Source organism: Numenius arquata, chromosome 9 (genome assembly GCF_964106895.1).
Source record: "Numenius arquata chromosome 9, bNumArq3.hap1.1, whole genome shotgun sequence".
Taxonomy (NCBI): Eukaryota; Metazoa; Chordata; class Aves; order Charadriiformes; family Scolopacidae; genus Numenius; species Numenius arquata.
In genome coordinates, this window is record NC_133584.1 from 935866 (window position 1) to 950815 (window position 14950).

Genomic DNA, 14950 nt, shown 5'->3' on the forward strand with positions numbered 1-14950 from the left:
ATATTCTTAAATCCTGACTAAATAACTCATCGATGTACTTGAGAAAAGAACAAAGTTAAAACAGGCCTGCATATTACATTACCAGGTTTCTCGTTCTCAGTTTAGGTCTATATTCAATCAAAACCTGCAAAGTAGTTGTTTCTAATTTACCTGACAGTTGTGTAAACATCTGTGTCCAACCAGCTTGTTTGCTAAATACTATGAACTTACTGAAATGGACGAAGTTCCCTAAAGTTCAGCAGGAAATACCTTTATTTTGTTCTGTGGGGTTTTTTTAAACTTTAATTTTTGCTTTATTTTTCACTATTTTCTTTTCTACCGTTGGACGGCTGGGAGGAGGGCGCCCGCACCTTCCCAGGCGCAAGGAGGAGAGCGCCCTGGCTGACAAGGCAGAAGAAATGACACAGCAAGAGTTGCATCACTTTGCGGTCTCATACGCCCTTCTCCTGCCCTAGGTGCAAGTACGCTTCCAAGAAGAACAAGTTCTACCTCCTTGGCTGAGATAAAACAAGGCTGAGTGTTGAGGTTTGCTAGAGGTGTCACCTTAACTGCCCTTCTGGAACCAGGGGAGAGTTTTTCCATCCTCTGCCAAGATTCTCAAACCCGCATATGGGTTTATGCTTCTATTCTTCCCCTTCATCCTTGGAGAGATTGCTAAATTATAGTTTAACATTTATCCTGACAGAACTTTGCATAGAACCAGTGCCCTGCAGCTTTCAAAAGGGGTTTCTTCCACTAAAAATCTGCTTCCTATTGCACTTTGAGAAGAAAACAGGAGCTGGTTTTGAGACCCTACTGGGTATCTTCCTCTCTGCCTTCCAACAGAAGATTTTTCTCTCTCTCCTTGGCAGCCTGGTGGCAATGGCATACCGAGTTGTCCTTCCAAGAGAACAGCTTGGGAATACTGCTCCCCTAATTCACAGCAGACAGGATAAAAGAGGAGACTCCATTAGATCAGCTTAGGTGGTTCCAACAGTCCTTGCAGAGATACTGAGACAACCAGAAAAATTCTTGGTGCCTGGCAAGTCATGAATGATTTGAAACTTCTAGAAGGAATGTCAGAATCTCTAGTCTTTGCAACTGATGCTGATACTTAAAATTTCCCACTATAAGACTGGGCAACTGGAGACAAGGTGGTAATAGATTGGTTTGAACTATTTTAGACTTATACAAGTCCAACCTCTTTCTGGGAAAAAAATATCTAATATTTATAACCACGTTGCACAATCTTTCTCAGTTCACACCACTTTAAGGGATATTTTCCATTGTCTACCCAAGACTATAGCTCTTGAAGATGTGATTTTTTTGGGGGTGGTGATGACAACTGATATTTAATAGGATTCGGACACTCTACATACACAAATTGCCCAGCAACAAGATGAAACGTTAGTTCAAGTATTAGTCCAGCATTAAGAAACCCCTCTGCCCCAAACACCATTCTACCTGCTTGAAAGCTACAGCTATTTTTATTTTTGCCCTATTTCGGGGTGGCTTTGGGTCTTACTGGCACAGAAAAAAAATTGAAATTCCTGTTGTAGCTCAGTGAGAGTTTCCTGCTCACTTTTCAGCTGCTCTGACTGCGTCTCCTCCCCAGACAGCACTGTCAAACCCATCCAAGGGGATAGCTGCTGAAAACTACCTCCCGGCAGAAGAGATTATAGTTTCTATCCACATCACCCCTTCATTTATGTGCTTGTTTCTTTCTCCTCTTGCTTTAAGGGTTTAAAGAAAACAGAAGATTTTTTTTCTTTTCTTTTTTCCTTTCCTTTTTTTTTTTTTTTTTAACATTCTCCTTCCAGGGGCTCTAGGTCTTTGTGGGATGTGGTATGGTGCTTGAACAAGATTTCTATTAAACTCATGCTTAAGATGACTTTTTTCTTATTTCAGGTGATATAAAGCACTCCCAAATGTTTTATGCAACCAAAGAAAAAGAAAACAAAACCAGAAGCTTTCTAAACGGGACCTTTCACCTGCTACAGGATTACAGTTAACGTATATTTTACACCATGAAACACAGTCCTTGGGGCAAAATTTGCCTTTTAACTAGTGACAAGCACGGATCGCACCACCGCTTCCTCTGCCCAAGCTCCGCTGTCAGTGAGTCACGGGGGAGGACTGGCTTTACCACGCAGTGAGGTGTGCCAAAGGAATAAGCGAGGAGCTTTCTGAAAAGGTCTTATACCAAGTGACATGTGCCGTCGAGACACAAACGCTGCCTGACAGTCACTCACTGCCCATTGCAGGGTACCGCAGTGAGTCACCCAGCGCCTGACAACTAACCAAAACGCTCGAGCCTCTAACGAAAAACACAAAATACAAAATCCTTTCTAAAAATGACACCTTTTTCATTTATTTTTGGTATCTAAACATTATCTCGCTCAGACTTTAAGTAACTTTCCCTTAGAAGGACTTCATGCTACAAGATTTTTTCCCCTTTACCTGTTTTATGGCTGTCACAGTTATGACAAAGAATAATGGCAATCCACTGGTAATGGGACTGGTAGGGGTATCTATCATGAGCTAAAAGAGAAGGAAACGTGAAAATTAGTCTCAATTTTATTTTTACAATTGCACTTTCAAAAAAACCAAAACAAACCAACCCAGTGAAGCAAGATAACAACTATTTTCCAAACTCCTCATTATAACCTGTATTTTTGCTGCACTTTCTGCAGTATTTCTAGAGCAAAACTCACTTCCTGACACCTAAAGAATACATGGCAACAGTGATGCAAACCAAGGTTCTAGGGCATAGAGCGGACTGAATCATGTTTGCAAAGCATGTGCCAATTTTTAAGAGTCCTTAGTCAAAGGAAGATATATATTCATCCTCCAAAAATTAATTCAAATATATATTACAAGGGAAGGAAATGTACATTTCGTGAGGCTGTTTCAATACTCGATACAATCTACTGCTTAATGTGGAGTAGAACAACATCCACCTCAGAAGTGAAAATTAAGTTAAAAATAGTAGTTTCCAATGGTCTAGGTATTAGAGAACACTCTTTCTTAGACTGGTCCTTTCTGATTCCCCCAGGTTAACATGCAGTTCTGACAATCTGTGCTGTTACTGCTGGCATGCCAAAAGTGCAGTGGGGAGACTAAAATTCTGGATGTGGGGGGGACGGTAGTGGTTCTCCTCTGCCGCAGGGAAAAAAACAACACGCTCAAGTGCTGTAAAGAAAATATACACGAGAACTGTTCAAAACCACAGACATTGATTTGATCCACTTTACCTGAGACTTATGGCATTGCTTTGGGAACCATTAAAGAAGGGAAAAAAAATAAATCATACATGAAGTTTACTCTGTTAAGAGCCAAGAACCTGAGAGAAAACAGACCATGCCACCTTACACACACGCATGACATTGAACTTTTTTTTTTCCCCTACAGAAACACAGACAACTTATAGAACACGACAAACATCAGCTCTAGCCTGCAATATTGTCTGTTCTTCAAGTGTAGCACTGCAATTTCAGTTTGGCAGCACGTTGCCCAAGCAAACCCATGCCAAGAGCATCTGATTTTTGGCTGGACAGGGTTATCCATGACTTTTCTGCCATCTACACTCTCTCCTCCTTTCTCAAGAGAGGCTCACATGACAACGGAGCAAGTTTTGTGCTCGTGGAATTGTCACAGCCATCTGCCTCTTGCCCCCCCCCCCCACCTTGCCTCTCACCAGAACACCACGGCCTTTGCCTGCAACACAGCTGGGCCCGTGTCCATCACCCAACTGGTGTGAAGCCTCAGGCGACCAGCATGCGGTCTGTCACCACATCCCTGGCATGCAAACATGAGCGAGCGGTGTGGACCGGACTGTGCTGCACGTTTAAATCCCACAATGAGAACTCGCCCCGGCTCCGTCAGCCCCAGTGGAATAAGGTGGTGGTGACAGACACTGCATCCTGGGCACATGAGATCCATGCGTCAGAGAAGATACCATGGTGATCAAATCTTAAAGGCACTTTTGCCTTGTAAAAAGAAAAAATATTAGATATTAATGAGCTTCCAAATGAAATTTGAATAAAACCAGAAATCCATTCTGAAAAATGAACAAAAATGCCTGCACCTTTTCTCCTGTTGGATTTCTAGTAACACAGACAAGGCATTTCCCAGACAATTTAGGGCATCCACTCGAGTCACAGGCTGAGAGAACAAGATTCCATTCTGAACAGAAGTTCTACCATTGTATTTGTTCATGGACATCACATTTAGGTATTACTGAAGCCTAACACTTTGAAAGGAATGTGACTCAAAATTGAACTAAAAAGAGGTAAATCTGCATTAAAAAGAAATATAAGCTTTAAAAATGCAACACCATCTGTGGTTACTTTAAGTAACATTTATCTCCAGCATACTGTAGCATGAGGAAGTTGGGAGTATGTCAGACAGCGTGAAACGCCATCCCAGGAATGACCAAGTCAATATTCTGAACTAGGAAGATGGGATGGGCAACACATCCCGTCAGACGAAGGTAGAACTATCCGACTTTAGTAACTCCCAACACAGGAATTTTCAGCCTATTAGGAAGTTCATTCTTTCTAAATGTAAAAGAACAAGAGCAAGGGACACAGGAGACAATGGATTAAAAAATGCAGAACTGGTCTCACTACTGACATCTTGGACATAATTCTTATGTTATTTTCCCAGAGAAAGTGGAAATGTGTTGTTTTTATAGACCGAATTTGTAAGTAGAGAAGTTAAATTCATAGAACAAAAATCAGTGGCAGAATTTACAACATGAATAATACTCAGGAAACTGCAATTTAACTTACCTGAACCAAAAATATAATCAGAAAATAAAAGTTGGCTACTCTTCTGAACTGCTCAAATAAGTTTTTGGGAACAAAATTCCACACTGTGTACTGAAGGGAAAAAGGGAGAGAGACAGACAAGAACAGTTATGACATACTGAACGATTTTTAAAGTGAAATTCAGTTGCGTTCCCATTAAATTCTCTTAACCTAAATGTTTCCATTTTCTATCTCTCCCCCCCAAAACCTTATTCTGGTCTTGCCCTGCTCCCACACAGAATTGCTCTACCCAATATTGGTTTTATTTTTTATTTATTGTAAGCACAGCTGGCAGGGAAGCAGGGGTAAAAGCCACATTGCCTTCCCAGTCCAGGTTTTCAACGTCCTCCCACCAACTGGGGCAGGTGCAGCCGGAGTCACTTGGCCACTGGCATCCTGGACAGCAGAACAGCCACTAATTCTTGCTGCTGTGCCTTTCTCTCCTGTGCTACAGCACCGAGACACAACCCCACTGTCAGTTCTACTGATTCCAACCCAAGGTCACGCTAGGAGGGAATCCACAATCACAGTCCACCGCTGGGTATTTTATGCATAGTAGGTTACAATTTGGCTATTTTATAAATCCCCACAACCAGCTCCATCCTTCCTTTTAAGTCATTCTGTGCATCACATCCAGACACAGGCAACACCGGTTTTAAATTCTACTTTTGTTTAGAAATTCTGACCAACGTGCTTAATTGTTCTGCATTTAGTCAAGTTCTGAGGAAAGACGGACGAGAGCAGGAGAAGAACTACAAAGGAAGCAACCAAGCTTTCTCCTCAAAAAAAGTTTAGAGCTTGTTTCATTTTGAATATTGTATATGCATCATTAGACGTAACACACACATGCCCACAACTTCTGAAGTAACGTATCAAGTGGTTTTCCCATGAGAAGTTGGTTCCTTACCTTGGATGATATGATTCTGTTGTCCGCAAACTTCTGAGGAACATAATGGCCATGCTGGGGAAAACGATTCGCTATATAAATAGTTCTTGTATCGCTTTGATGCGGCGGGTCAAAACCCTAAAACATAAAATAAAGGTGATCAAGAAATATTGTTTTATTAACTGCAGTTTTGTAAAACTGTCATCTTTGTGCTGAAAAATGATATCCAGATATCAAGCAGCAGTTTTAGAATAGCGACTTCTGAATGGGAAACAAAATTAATGTGTAAATTCCAGTCTGCTGTGTCCAGAGAATTTTCAAAAATTGGGAAAAAAAAAAAAAAAGTATCTCAACTTTGAGGTTGTATCTCAACTTTGAGGTTTAGTATCTTAACTTTGAGGATCCATTCTGAAAAATGAAAGAGAAACAGTAAGTATCTAAAAGGACAGAAAACACGTGCTATCATGCAAACTCAAAGCCTGTGAAACTTAAAAAAGAAGGAACAGATAACGGAGAGGAAAAACATATATAAATTACAAAACCTCACAGCTCCGCTCAGGATAACTCTAGTAAGACAGCTTACGAGAAAAGTAAAAGGTCAAAACAATCAAATCGTATCAGTATGTTGTGGTAACTGCATTTTGAAAATATTCTCACCCACTTAAAAACAAAAGCACATACATCAGACCAGACAGTAGTCTTTTTCCAAACAAGTTGTATCTCCAAGAACTAACATTCTGTCTAACCTCAAACGTGATTTCCTGCCATTGCCACCCATTCCTACAAGCGGTAGCAACACTGACTAAAAACTCACTTAAAAAAAAAAAATACTCAAGAATCTTTATCAACAGTTTCCTGCCAGAACAGAAGCCCTGAGTGAGGTCCCTTGGGACCGCAGTTTCAGGTCTAACGGTCAGTATTTTACCCCACTGCCCCTGCGAGGGGAAGGGCACTAGGGGAGTCACGTTCGCAGATGGCACCACTTCAGGGCTGAAAGAACAGCAAGTGACAAGAAAAAACTGAAAATCATCTCGATCAACCAGACGCATGGGAGACTGAAAGATAAAGCAGTTGGCTACAATGAACTGCATCTACAAAAAGAGATTAAATGACCCTATGGGCATTTAATTGGGTCTGTAGAAAAAGACCCAAAGGCTGTAGCTGATCCCAGTCAATGGTGTCATCCCATTGAGGAAAAGGCCTTCGGCGCTGAGGAGGAGGAGCAGGAGCCGCAGCTGAAGGCCCGTGAACCAACTGGCCAGCATCCAGGGGAGCGGAACGTCAGCCACAAGAGATCCTGAAAACATGACGTAGAATGCAAGGCTGAGCAATCTCAAAAGCAACGAGCAAATTAGGGTCATTCAGCCCAGAGGGGGAGACACTTGGGATACACTGGTGCATCTTCCGATACATAGAGACTCCTCCTCTGGGAAGAGGGGTAATCTGAAGGACAAAGAAGAACAGAAGGTGGCTTGAGTTGCAGCAAGGAAAACTCAGTTTGGATATTGGAAAAACAAATACAAATTCCTTTCTTATGGAAAAGAATAATTAAAAGCCAGAAGAAGTCACATGGGAACACTGCGATGCCTCCGTAACACCAGGGCTTCTATCTAGGTCATTCAAGTCTATCTTTACTTGAGCCTTTCCCGGGGCTACATGACTCACCAAACCCTTCCTAGCTCTAACGTTCTGACCTGGAGAAGCAGGTGACAGCAAAAGACAACAAGAAAGATAGTAAAACAGTAATAATTCAGGTAACAGCCCAAGAAAATTGCTACAATAAAAAATGAAAAGCCTTAAGACATGGAACAAAGTGGTGAAATTCAATTAGGAGCTGTGATAGGGAATCAACGATTGCTGGAAGAGGCGAGTTTCAGCATGAGCGTCAGGCATTCCTAACCTTGGAACCAACTTTGTGCCGTATACACGTTTCTCCTTGTCCTTTCACTTGGTATCAAAGAGCAAGTGATGAAAGAGGCAGAAAGGACATGCCCAGTTCTGCTACCAGAGCTGAGGTTGCGAAACCAGGCTCAGACCTTGATTCGTGTCAAATAAAAACTGGTGCTTCCCAAAACTCCAGCAGAAGACACTTCTGTACCACTCAGCTCCCGAGGGTTCCGGACAGCAAGCACAATAAGCTACATAAAAAATGGCTGGTATAACCAACCAAGAATTTTCTCTAACCACTAAAGTTCTCTAACCCAGGGTGTTAGGTATGTTCACATCCAGGATGGTGTCATTTAAAAGTAAAGGAATAATTAACAAACATTTCTGTATTTGGCATCATTACTGAGGGAACAGTCTGCTTCAGAAAGAAAGAGGGCCAGAAGAAAAAAGGAGATTTTTCAAAGAGGTTTGAAGGAGAATAAACTTTAGATGACAAGCAGTGGAAGGGGGCTACAGTCACAGGCTGGGGCATGAGCGTTTGGTTAAAGATAAGAGTGGAGAAGGGAAACAAAAAGTAGATAGGGGAAAGGGCTGGAAGAAATACATAATATGCCAAAAGCAAAAAGAAAGGAACTGTTCAAGACTTCAAGAAAAGAAACATAAGCATGGAAGTAAAATTAAAAAATGTACCTGTTAAATGCTGACACAAAATTTAAAGACAGAACAATGTTTGAAGCAGAAGCATTTTGGATACCTGACCTTAGTGACATGTTCTTTCTAACTCAATCCAGGAGATGCCAAAACAGAAGTGTTTTGCAGGCAAGAAAAAAAAACAACGTGCTTAATTAGCAAGACTAGGTACACAGCTTTTCTACCTCAGAAAATGTCTGGCACTCACAAAATGCCAGACACGCTCACTCTGGAAAGGCATATTCTACAGCCTGAAAAAATTCCACTCTCAACCAAACAGATGTAAAGCAGGGAAAAAAAAAAACAGAGAAGGCAAAGAAAGCGACTGGCAGGCTCTGGATGGTGATAAAAGCTGATCTCCGTGCCGCTCGCTGAAAGGTATTGAAAGATAAATGAAAAATTTCAGAGTGACTAGAATATCACTAAATTTTTTCCAAAGTATTTCTAGGCCACTTTTAGGCCACTGAGCACCCGAACATTGATGAGTTTAATGATGGTTTTATTATGAAGAGTAAAGACTCCCATACAACCCAAGCCTAACTGCCTGCCAGAGAACACCAGACTCACCTGATTAAAAGGAATCTATTTTCCAACTCAGAATCCCAGGCCATACGAGTTTACAGCTGCAACTGTGCAGCTAAAACAGCTTAAAATTGTCGTCTGTACACATTGGACTCCGTTTTGTTGGAATTCGTGACAGAGAAACTCCAAAAGCCGCGCAGTCGGCAGCTCTATGGAGGTGACACAAGCGGACAGGCTGGGGACAGGAACCTCTCCAGGTGTCAGAGCTGTGGGGAAAAGGACACATTCCTGACAACCTCAGTGACTTGGTGGCAGTCACAGCAGGAAATAAGTGTCAGAGCTGGGAAGAGAAACCCAGATTTCCTAACTTTCATGTCTGTAACTCTGGAAGAACATTTGAAATGACCCGACAACCCCTGTCTTCACATAATTAGCTGGTCAGACCGCAACAAAGCGGATTGTCCGGAGAAATTTTAATTACACATCTCTCCAAGGAAAGTTCTGCACAGACACTGAACTTAATTCTTCAAGAACTGAAATGCCTTCAATTTTTCCATAACGATGGGGCTGGTCACAGCTCCTGCTCCTGACACAAACCTGATTTGTAGTCCCAATTCCTGCCCAGCGAGGGGATTTTGCATAGTATCTATACGCAAGTCAGCACAGAGGTGTCCGAAGCACACTCTTTCCTAATTCCACTTACTAGACAGTTCTTTCTCTTTCTAATGTCATTATCAAACTCAGCTGCAAAACTAGGGTAACATGCCCTTGTCAAAGGATTTCTACGGCTAAATAGCACGAGCAGAGAATCCCAGCATGAAATTTTGAGTCTTGCCAAAAAACTCAGCGGTCACCAATATCTTTCATCAGCAGTTAGTTTACCTGCAGTTATCTAGTGATTTCAACCTAAGTCCATAGATCACTGACTTCCTAACAAATAAAGCTGAATTCATTATGAAAACTAGTATTTCAGGCTTCTTAATCAGTGTATTACATGAATCAACTGCGAGTAAAATAAAATTTGACCGTAACATTAAAAGAAAAAAAAAAAAAAAATCTGTTTGATTTTCCCCTCTTTCCTCCATGATGGAAATTAAATCTAGATTTATTGGCCATTCAGCTGATTTATCAACATAAGCCAGGCATTATCTACCCCTGGAACACAGCTCTCATAATTAATCTTCCATACACACTTCCCCAATAGAAATTTTGCACCCAGACAAATTTAACGTTTGGTTTTGAAAATAATCTAAATGAATGTCATTTATATACAACACACAGATGTTTGGGTCAAGCTGATTTATAAGCGCAAACCAAAATAACTTTTTGGAAAAAAAGAAAGAAAGAAGTGATTTGTAGTTTTCCTTGTTTATAAATTTTTAACGACTGTAACTAGTCTAAGTAATTTTTACTAAACCTCTGCAGCAGTGATTTTTTTAGTGTTCTGAAAGTTAGACAAAGTCACCCTCTGCGTAATAATCAGGCTCCTTTAAAGCACCATAGAAAATATATCCCAGGGAATCGAGGAGAAATTTTTCACTGTGATTTTATGTTATTTCTTTCATGAAAGAAAGATGTTTCAGCAGTCACCTCTGCTCCAAATAAGCCTTTCCTACATTCTGCCTCCATCTCCATCACTGTGCTCGGCGAACTGCCCATGCAGCCATACTGGAAAGAGGACTGGAAAACTGGCCTAAAAAAAAGGAAAATTATGTTTGCTAAAAGAACTTCTGCTGTGTGCTCAGTTTGCAGTGAAAGGGGTTTGAAAGACGGAAGTCTTAATTACAGCCTCTTCCTCCTTTCAAAAACCACACTGAGCACTGCCAAGGAAAGTAGTAGTTCCCCCAAAAGCCCTTTGGGCACCACATACTAGTTAATAAAACTAATAAACAGCAGAAAAGTCAGTCCCAGGAAGCCTGTTTCCTAGGGAGGTGACTGACTGACTGTGGCTGCAGAAACAGAACACCACATTTCCTGGCAAACAGCCCAAAAGCTGCTATTACACCGCTGCCAAGGCAGACTTTGATTAAAGGTGTTTTGAGGAAATGGATTTTCTTGCTTTGGACTTCTTCTGAATATACATGGAATCCTTTTCCCTGTGGCAGATAAGATGATCTATTCACACTCCGTGCACGTTTTCAGAAGTCTATGTAAATTTGCACTGAAAAAGAGTCAGCCAATAATTGCTCCAGTCACATAACCAGGCAGCAGTCACACTGCATTTGCGGTATCAAAGGTTGGTGTGGAGGAAGAAACAGCCTCTCACAGCGATTTTAAACACCGCTCTAACAGCTACAGTTGTGAATCAGCTGAAGCACCTGGAAGTTTACATAGTGCCACGCAATTTGTTCCTCCTCTCTTAAATATCACTGCAGTAAAAAAATAGAAAACATGCATTATTCATGCAACTTCCTCTTCCTGCTAACTATAGCTACAGTTGTTTAAAATATCTGCTAACAAACCATGCTGTAACCTCCTAAAACACCTATAACCAGACTACGTTATTTTGTGAAAACAAATGCTCTTGGAATCAAGGCCTGAGAAATCATGAAGTAATAATCCTTCCTTTCAAAAAGCCAAAAAAAAAGTCTAGTATTGTACTTAGAAAAGTCATATCAGTGCTTGGGACAAAGTCCCAGTTAGGTACATCTCAAGTTCTTTTTATTTTACCTTATTTTCCCAAAATGCCCACAAAAAATAGCTTGGAAAAAATCCCTACTTAAAATTTTAAAAGCCATCTATCTTCTCCTTATTTATCTGCAAAGATAACAGGCAAGCTAAACCGGCCTCGCTCACTGGTCCCACACTCCCCTGGGCCAGTTTATCTCCAGGTGACTGATGCCCGACACACCGGTCTTGTAACACCAGTCACAGCAGAAGGAAAAGCGAGAGCCGAGAGTGCAAGGGACGGTTCCCAACACAGTATGACATGTCTCATTTCCCTTAGTAGTGAATAATTTTAAACAGAAGTTCAGGTACTCTGCTTAATTTTATAAATCCCAACTCTGCATCAATTCAGGAACTGGCTTATCCTCCCCTACATTCCAAATCACAGTATTTACACAGCATAATCCAGTCTGGACATCCGACAATAAACCAAACCCAACCCTTTGTAAAAACTACTGTTTTGTGACTGGCTTCAACTAAATTCCAGACTTCGCATTTTTTTGACAGGATTATTAGAATTTTCCAAATGCCCATAATACATTCCTCATCCATTGCTTTATTTTAGGATGCTCCTTTTCACACTCAGACAACACAGATTATGAAAATTATCCATAATGGACAGATCCAGTGAAACTTTTGCTCTAACTCTTTAGCAATGATTTTCTTAAGGATAAGAAAAATTTGTACAGCTACATATAATTTTGCCAGGCAAACTCTGGACCAAGAGAAAGTTTCAGTGCTAGTAATGCCAGGTCAACCAAAATGAACTGCATGAGTTTTACCTGTCATTAACAGCTCACCAAAAAACTGTATTCGTGGGGTGTCAAGACACATCCAACTTTATCAGTGTCCTCTAACCTCATGTTCTGCGCGACTCGGATACAATGGCAAGTTTTAAAAAAATTGGCTGTCTATACTGTTGCAGAGGGGGAAATGCGTGAGTAATAAGCAATGACTTAGGAAATCACTAAAGGAGAGAAAAATGACTGCAGAGTCTCTGGCAAGAATCGAGCACACACACGGCAAAGCGATCTGCGCCAGAGAGGGCAGAAAACAGAGACTTGACAATAAACATGTCTTCAACTTTAACAAAGCAAGCAATGTAGTGAACATTCAGATTCTAAGAAGCAAGCCTCAAAGGCAAGGCTTGTGGCTCCCAAACAACTTTGCAAGGCCATGCTGTTCTCCCAAATTTTTTTTTTTTTTTCCTTAAAAAATGCAGTATGAGAAAGGTCCAAGAGGTCTAAGAGAAGCTGAGGCTTGACAGTAGCTGTGGTCCCAAATGTTTGGTCTTTCGTTGTGATTCCCAAAGCTGCCCATTGCTCTAAAGAAGGGGGAATGAAGAGGCCTTTGAGGTTCCAACCACACAGTTTGAGTTTCAGAACTAAGAGTTTTCCTCTGTGGGATCCAGCAATTACTTATCCTCGTCTGCAGCACCCTCTCCCTACCAATGGAGAGTAGGCAAGATTTTCTAAGTTGAAGGGTGACTTCAGACACCCAACGGGAGGCAACCGCAGGGCATCATATCTTATGAAAAGAGAACTGAGATCTCAAATCAATAGCCACTTTTAAGAACACTGCTCAAAACACAGGAAGTACTTTGAACACAGAAAGCACTAAAATTCTGCAATAATCAGTCACACAGAAATAGCAGTTACTAAACAAAGTCACACTAAGAAATACAGAACCAGTACTGTAAATGAAACATTCAACACATGAATCCTTCCCATGCCTTGCGTAACCGGAGTATCTGAAAAAAATTTTAAAAAAAACCCCACTAATTGTATCCTTTCTGCACAGCCCCTGGATTCATTTAAGTGATTTTATATCAGAAATATTTTTCTTTGATTTTCAATATTAAATAAGGCATTCAAATCAGGGATAGGTTATGAACTTTGTTTTCACTAAAATTTAGAAAGCAGTGCTAATTTTGGAGCCAGCAATTCCACCATATACAAAAGCTAAATTTGTCAAGCCCATGACAGGACAAATACAGAAGAACCATACATTCCTATGTGCACTATTACCTTAAGATGAAATGCTGTTTACCCACAGCTCTAAAGAGTCATTTATAAAGCTATTTTACACAAGCATGGAGGGCTTCTGTCCTGGGCTACTCACATGACCATTATCCCATAGGAATATGGAAAACCACCATTTTCAATATTTCACTTGGTTCCAGTAGGCAATAGCTACCAAGGCCCATCAGTTCCTGCACTGCGAGGCTAACTCATACATTCCTTCAGCATGAGAAAAAAGCCAACCTTTTCAAGAACTCTTCCCTGCAAAACACCCCAAAACAATAAATCTTAAGGCTTTTTCAAAATCTGTTCCAAAATTATACTGACAGTTGCTGCTCAACAAATTTAACAGTTAGAGAATTCAGTTCATGGCTAGAACTGCCCAGATCTCCCTTTTAACACACTTTGATAAAGCCTGCTCTGGAAAACTTCAATGTTTTTGGTCTAGTCCATCCGTCCAGTATGGCTATGTTTTAATACCATTTCAAACATGATTTATGATCTAACCATCAGTTTTAACGCTCTGCTTTGAGACACGTCTACAAACTGCTTTATCCCTAAAGCTTGCTAAATCTTAAGCTTCCTTTCTATTTTGTTGCAATTCTTTTTCCAAACAGGTACCTAACTATCTGCAAAACTCTAGCTCAAAAATGGGCGCAGGGAATAGTAACAGAGTAACAAAATGTAACAACACATAACAAAATATACTTTTTGGTATAAACCATATACAACTTCTTTCTCTGGTAAAATATTTCAGGATGAAATCAACCAGCTTGCCTTTTGCCCACATCATTATCTCTGTTGCCCATTTACAGGAAAGCTCTCCTTTCCCATGCTTATTTTTACTCACAGTAAACAAGTTAAAAAAAAAATAAAAATCCACTTAAGTCACAGTATGTGGGAGGCCAAGGAATTGCAGTTTTGTTTTTTAAATCATGGCATAGCTGTCGGTTCTACTTTCTATCTTTCCTACCACGCTCTGTACCATTGCTAAGTGGTTTTGGTTTCTTTTTTTTTTTTCCCCAAAAGCATTATAAAAGAAAAAGTCTAGCTGCGAATAAGTCACCTGGGTTCTGCTGGAAGGTATGACCTTGCCTTTCCAGTGGCACTTTGTCAGATCTATTTTGCTGCATCTGCTGGCTTATACACAGATTTTGTGCCAGAAATTCAAGCATTTTTTATTTAAAGATATACTGTAGATACCTTTTGCCCGGTGAAACAGTTACAGAAACGGTCATAACCACCGAGGCCAGCACAACACAATACAGAACAACCGGTGACAGATCACTAGTGAAAGGCGCAAGTCATGATGCTTTTAATGAAATTTAAACAGATTATATTTTTCTAACTCCTATCTTTCCACCCCAGAACAAAGCAAAATGTTTCAATTAATTCAGCCAACTCATCCAAAACCAGAAAAATGAATGCCAGCAATATCCAAACCACGTGGTGAATGCTATTAAATCCAGCACATATTTACCTGCCTT

General features: G+C 40.6%; 1 protein-coding gene across 1 annotated transcript in view; it reads right to left on the reverse strand.

Moving 5' to 3' along the window:
* The window catches only part of ATP11B (ATPase phospholipid transporting 11B (putative)), a 49648-nt gene extending 37343 nt beyond the window's left edge, over positions 1–12305 (reverse strand). The window contains exons 1-4 of the mRNA XM_074153549.1: positions 12243–12305; positions 5698–5814; positions 4773–4862; positions 2440–2520 (exon numbers count right to left, since the gene is read on the reverse strand). Of these exons, the coding sequence (XP_074009650.1) occupies positions 2440–2520; positions 4773–4862; positions 5698–5814; positions 12243–12305 (351 nt within the window). The remainder of the gene's footprint in view (positions 1–2439; positions 2521–4772; positions 4863–5697; positions 5815–12242) is intronic.
* Positions 12306–14950: the final 2645 nt, after the last annotated feature.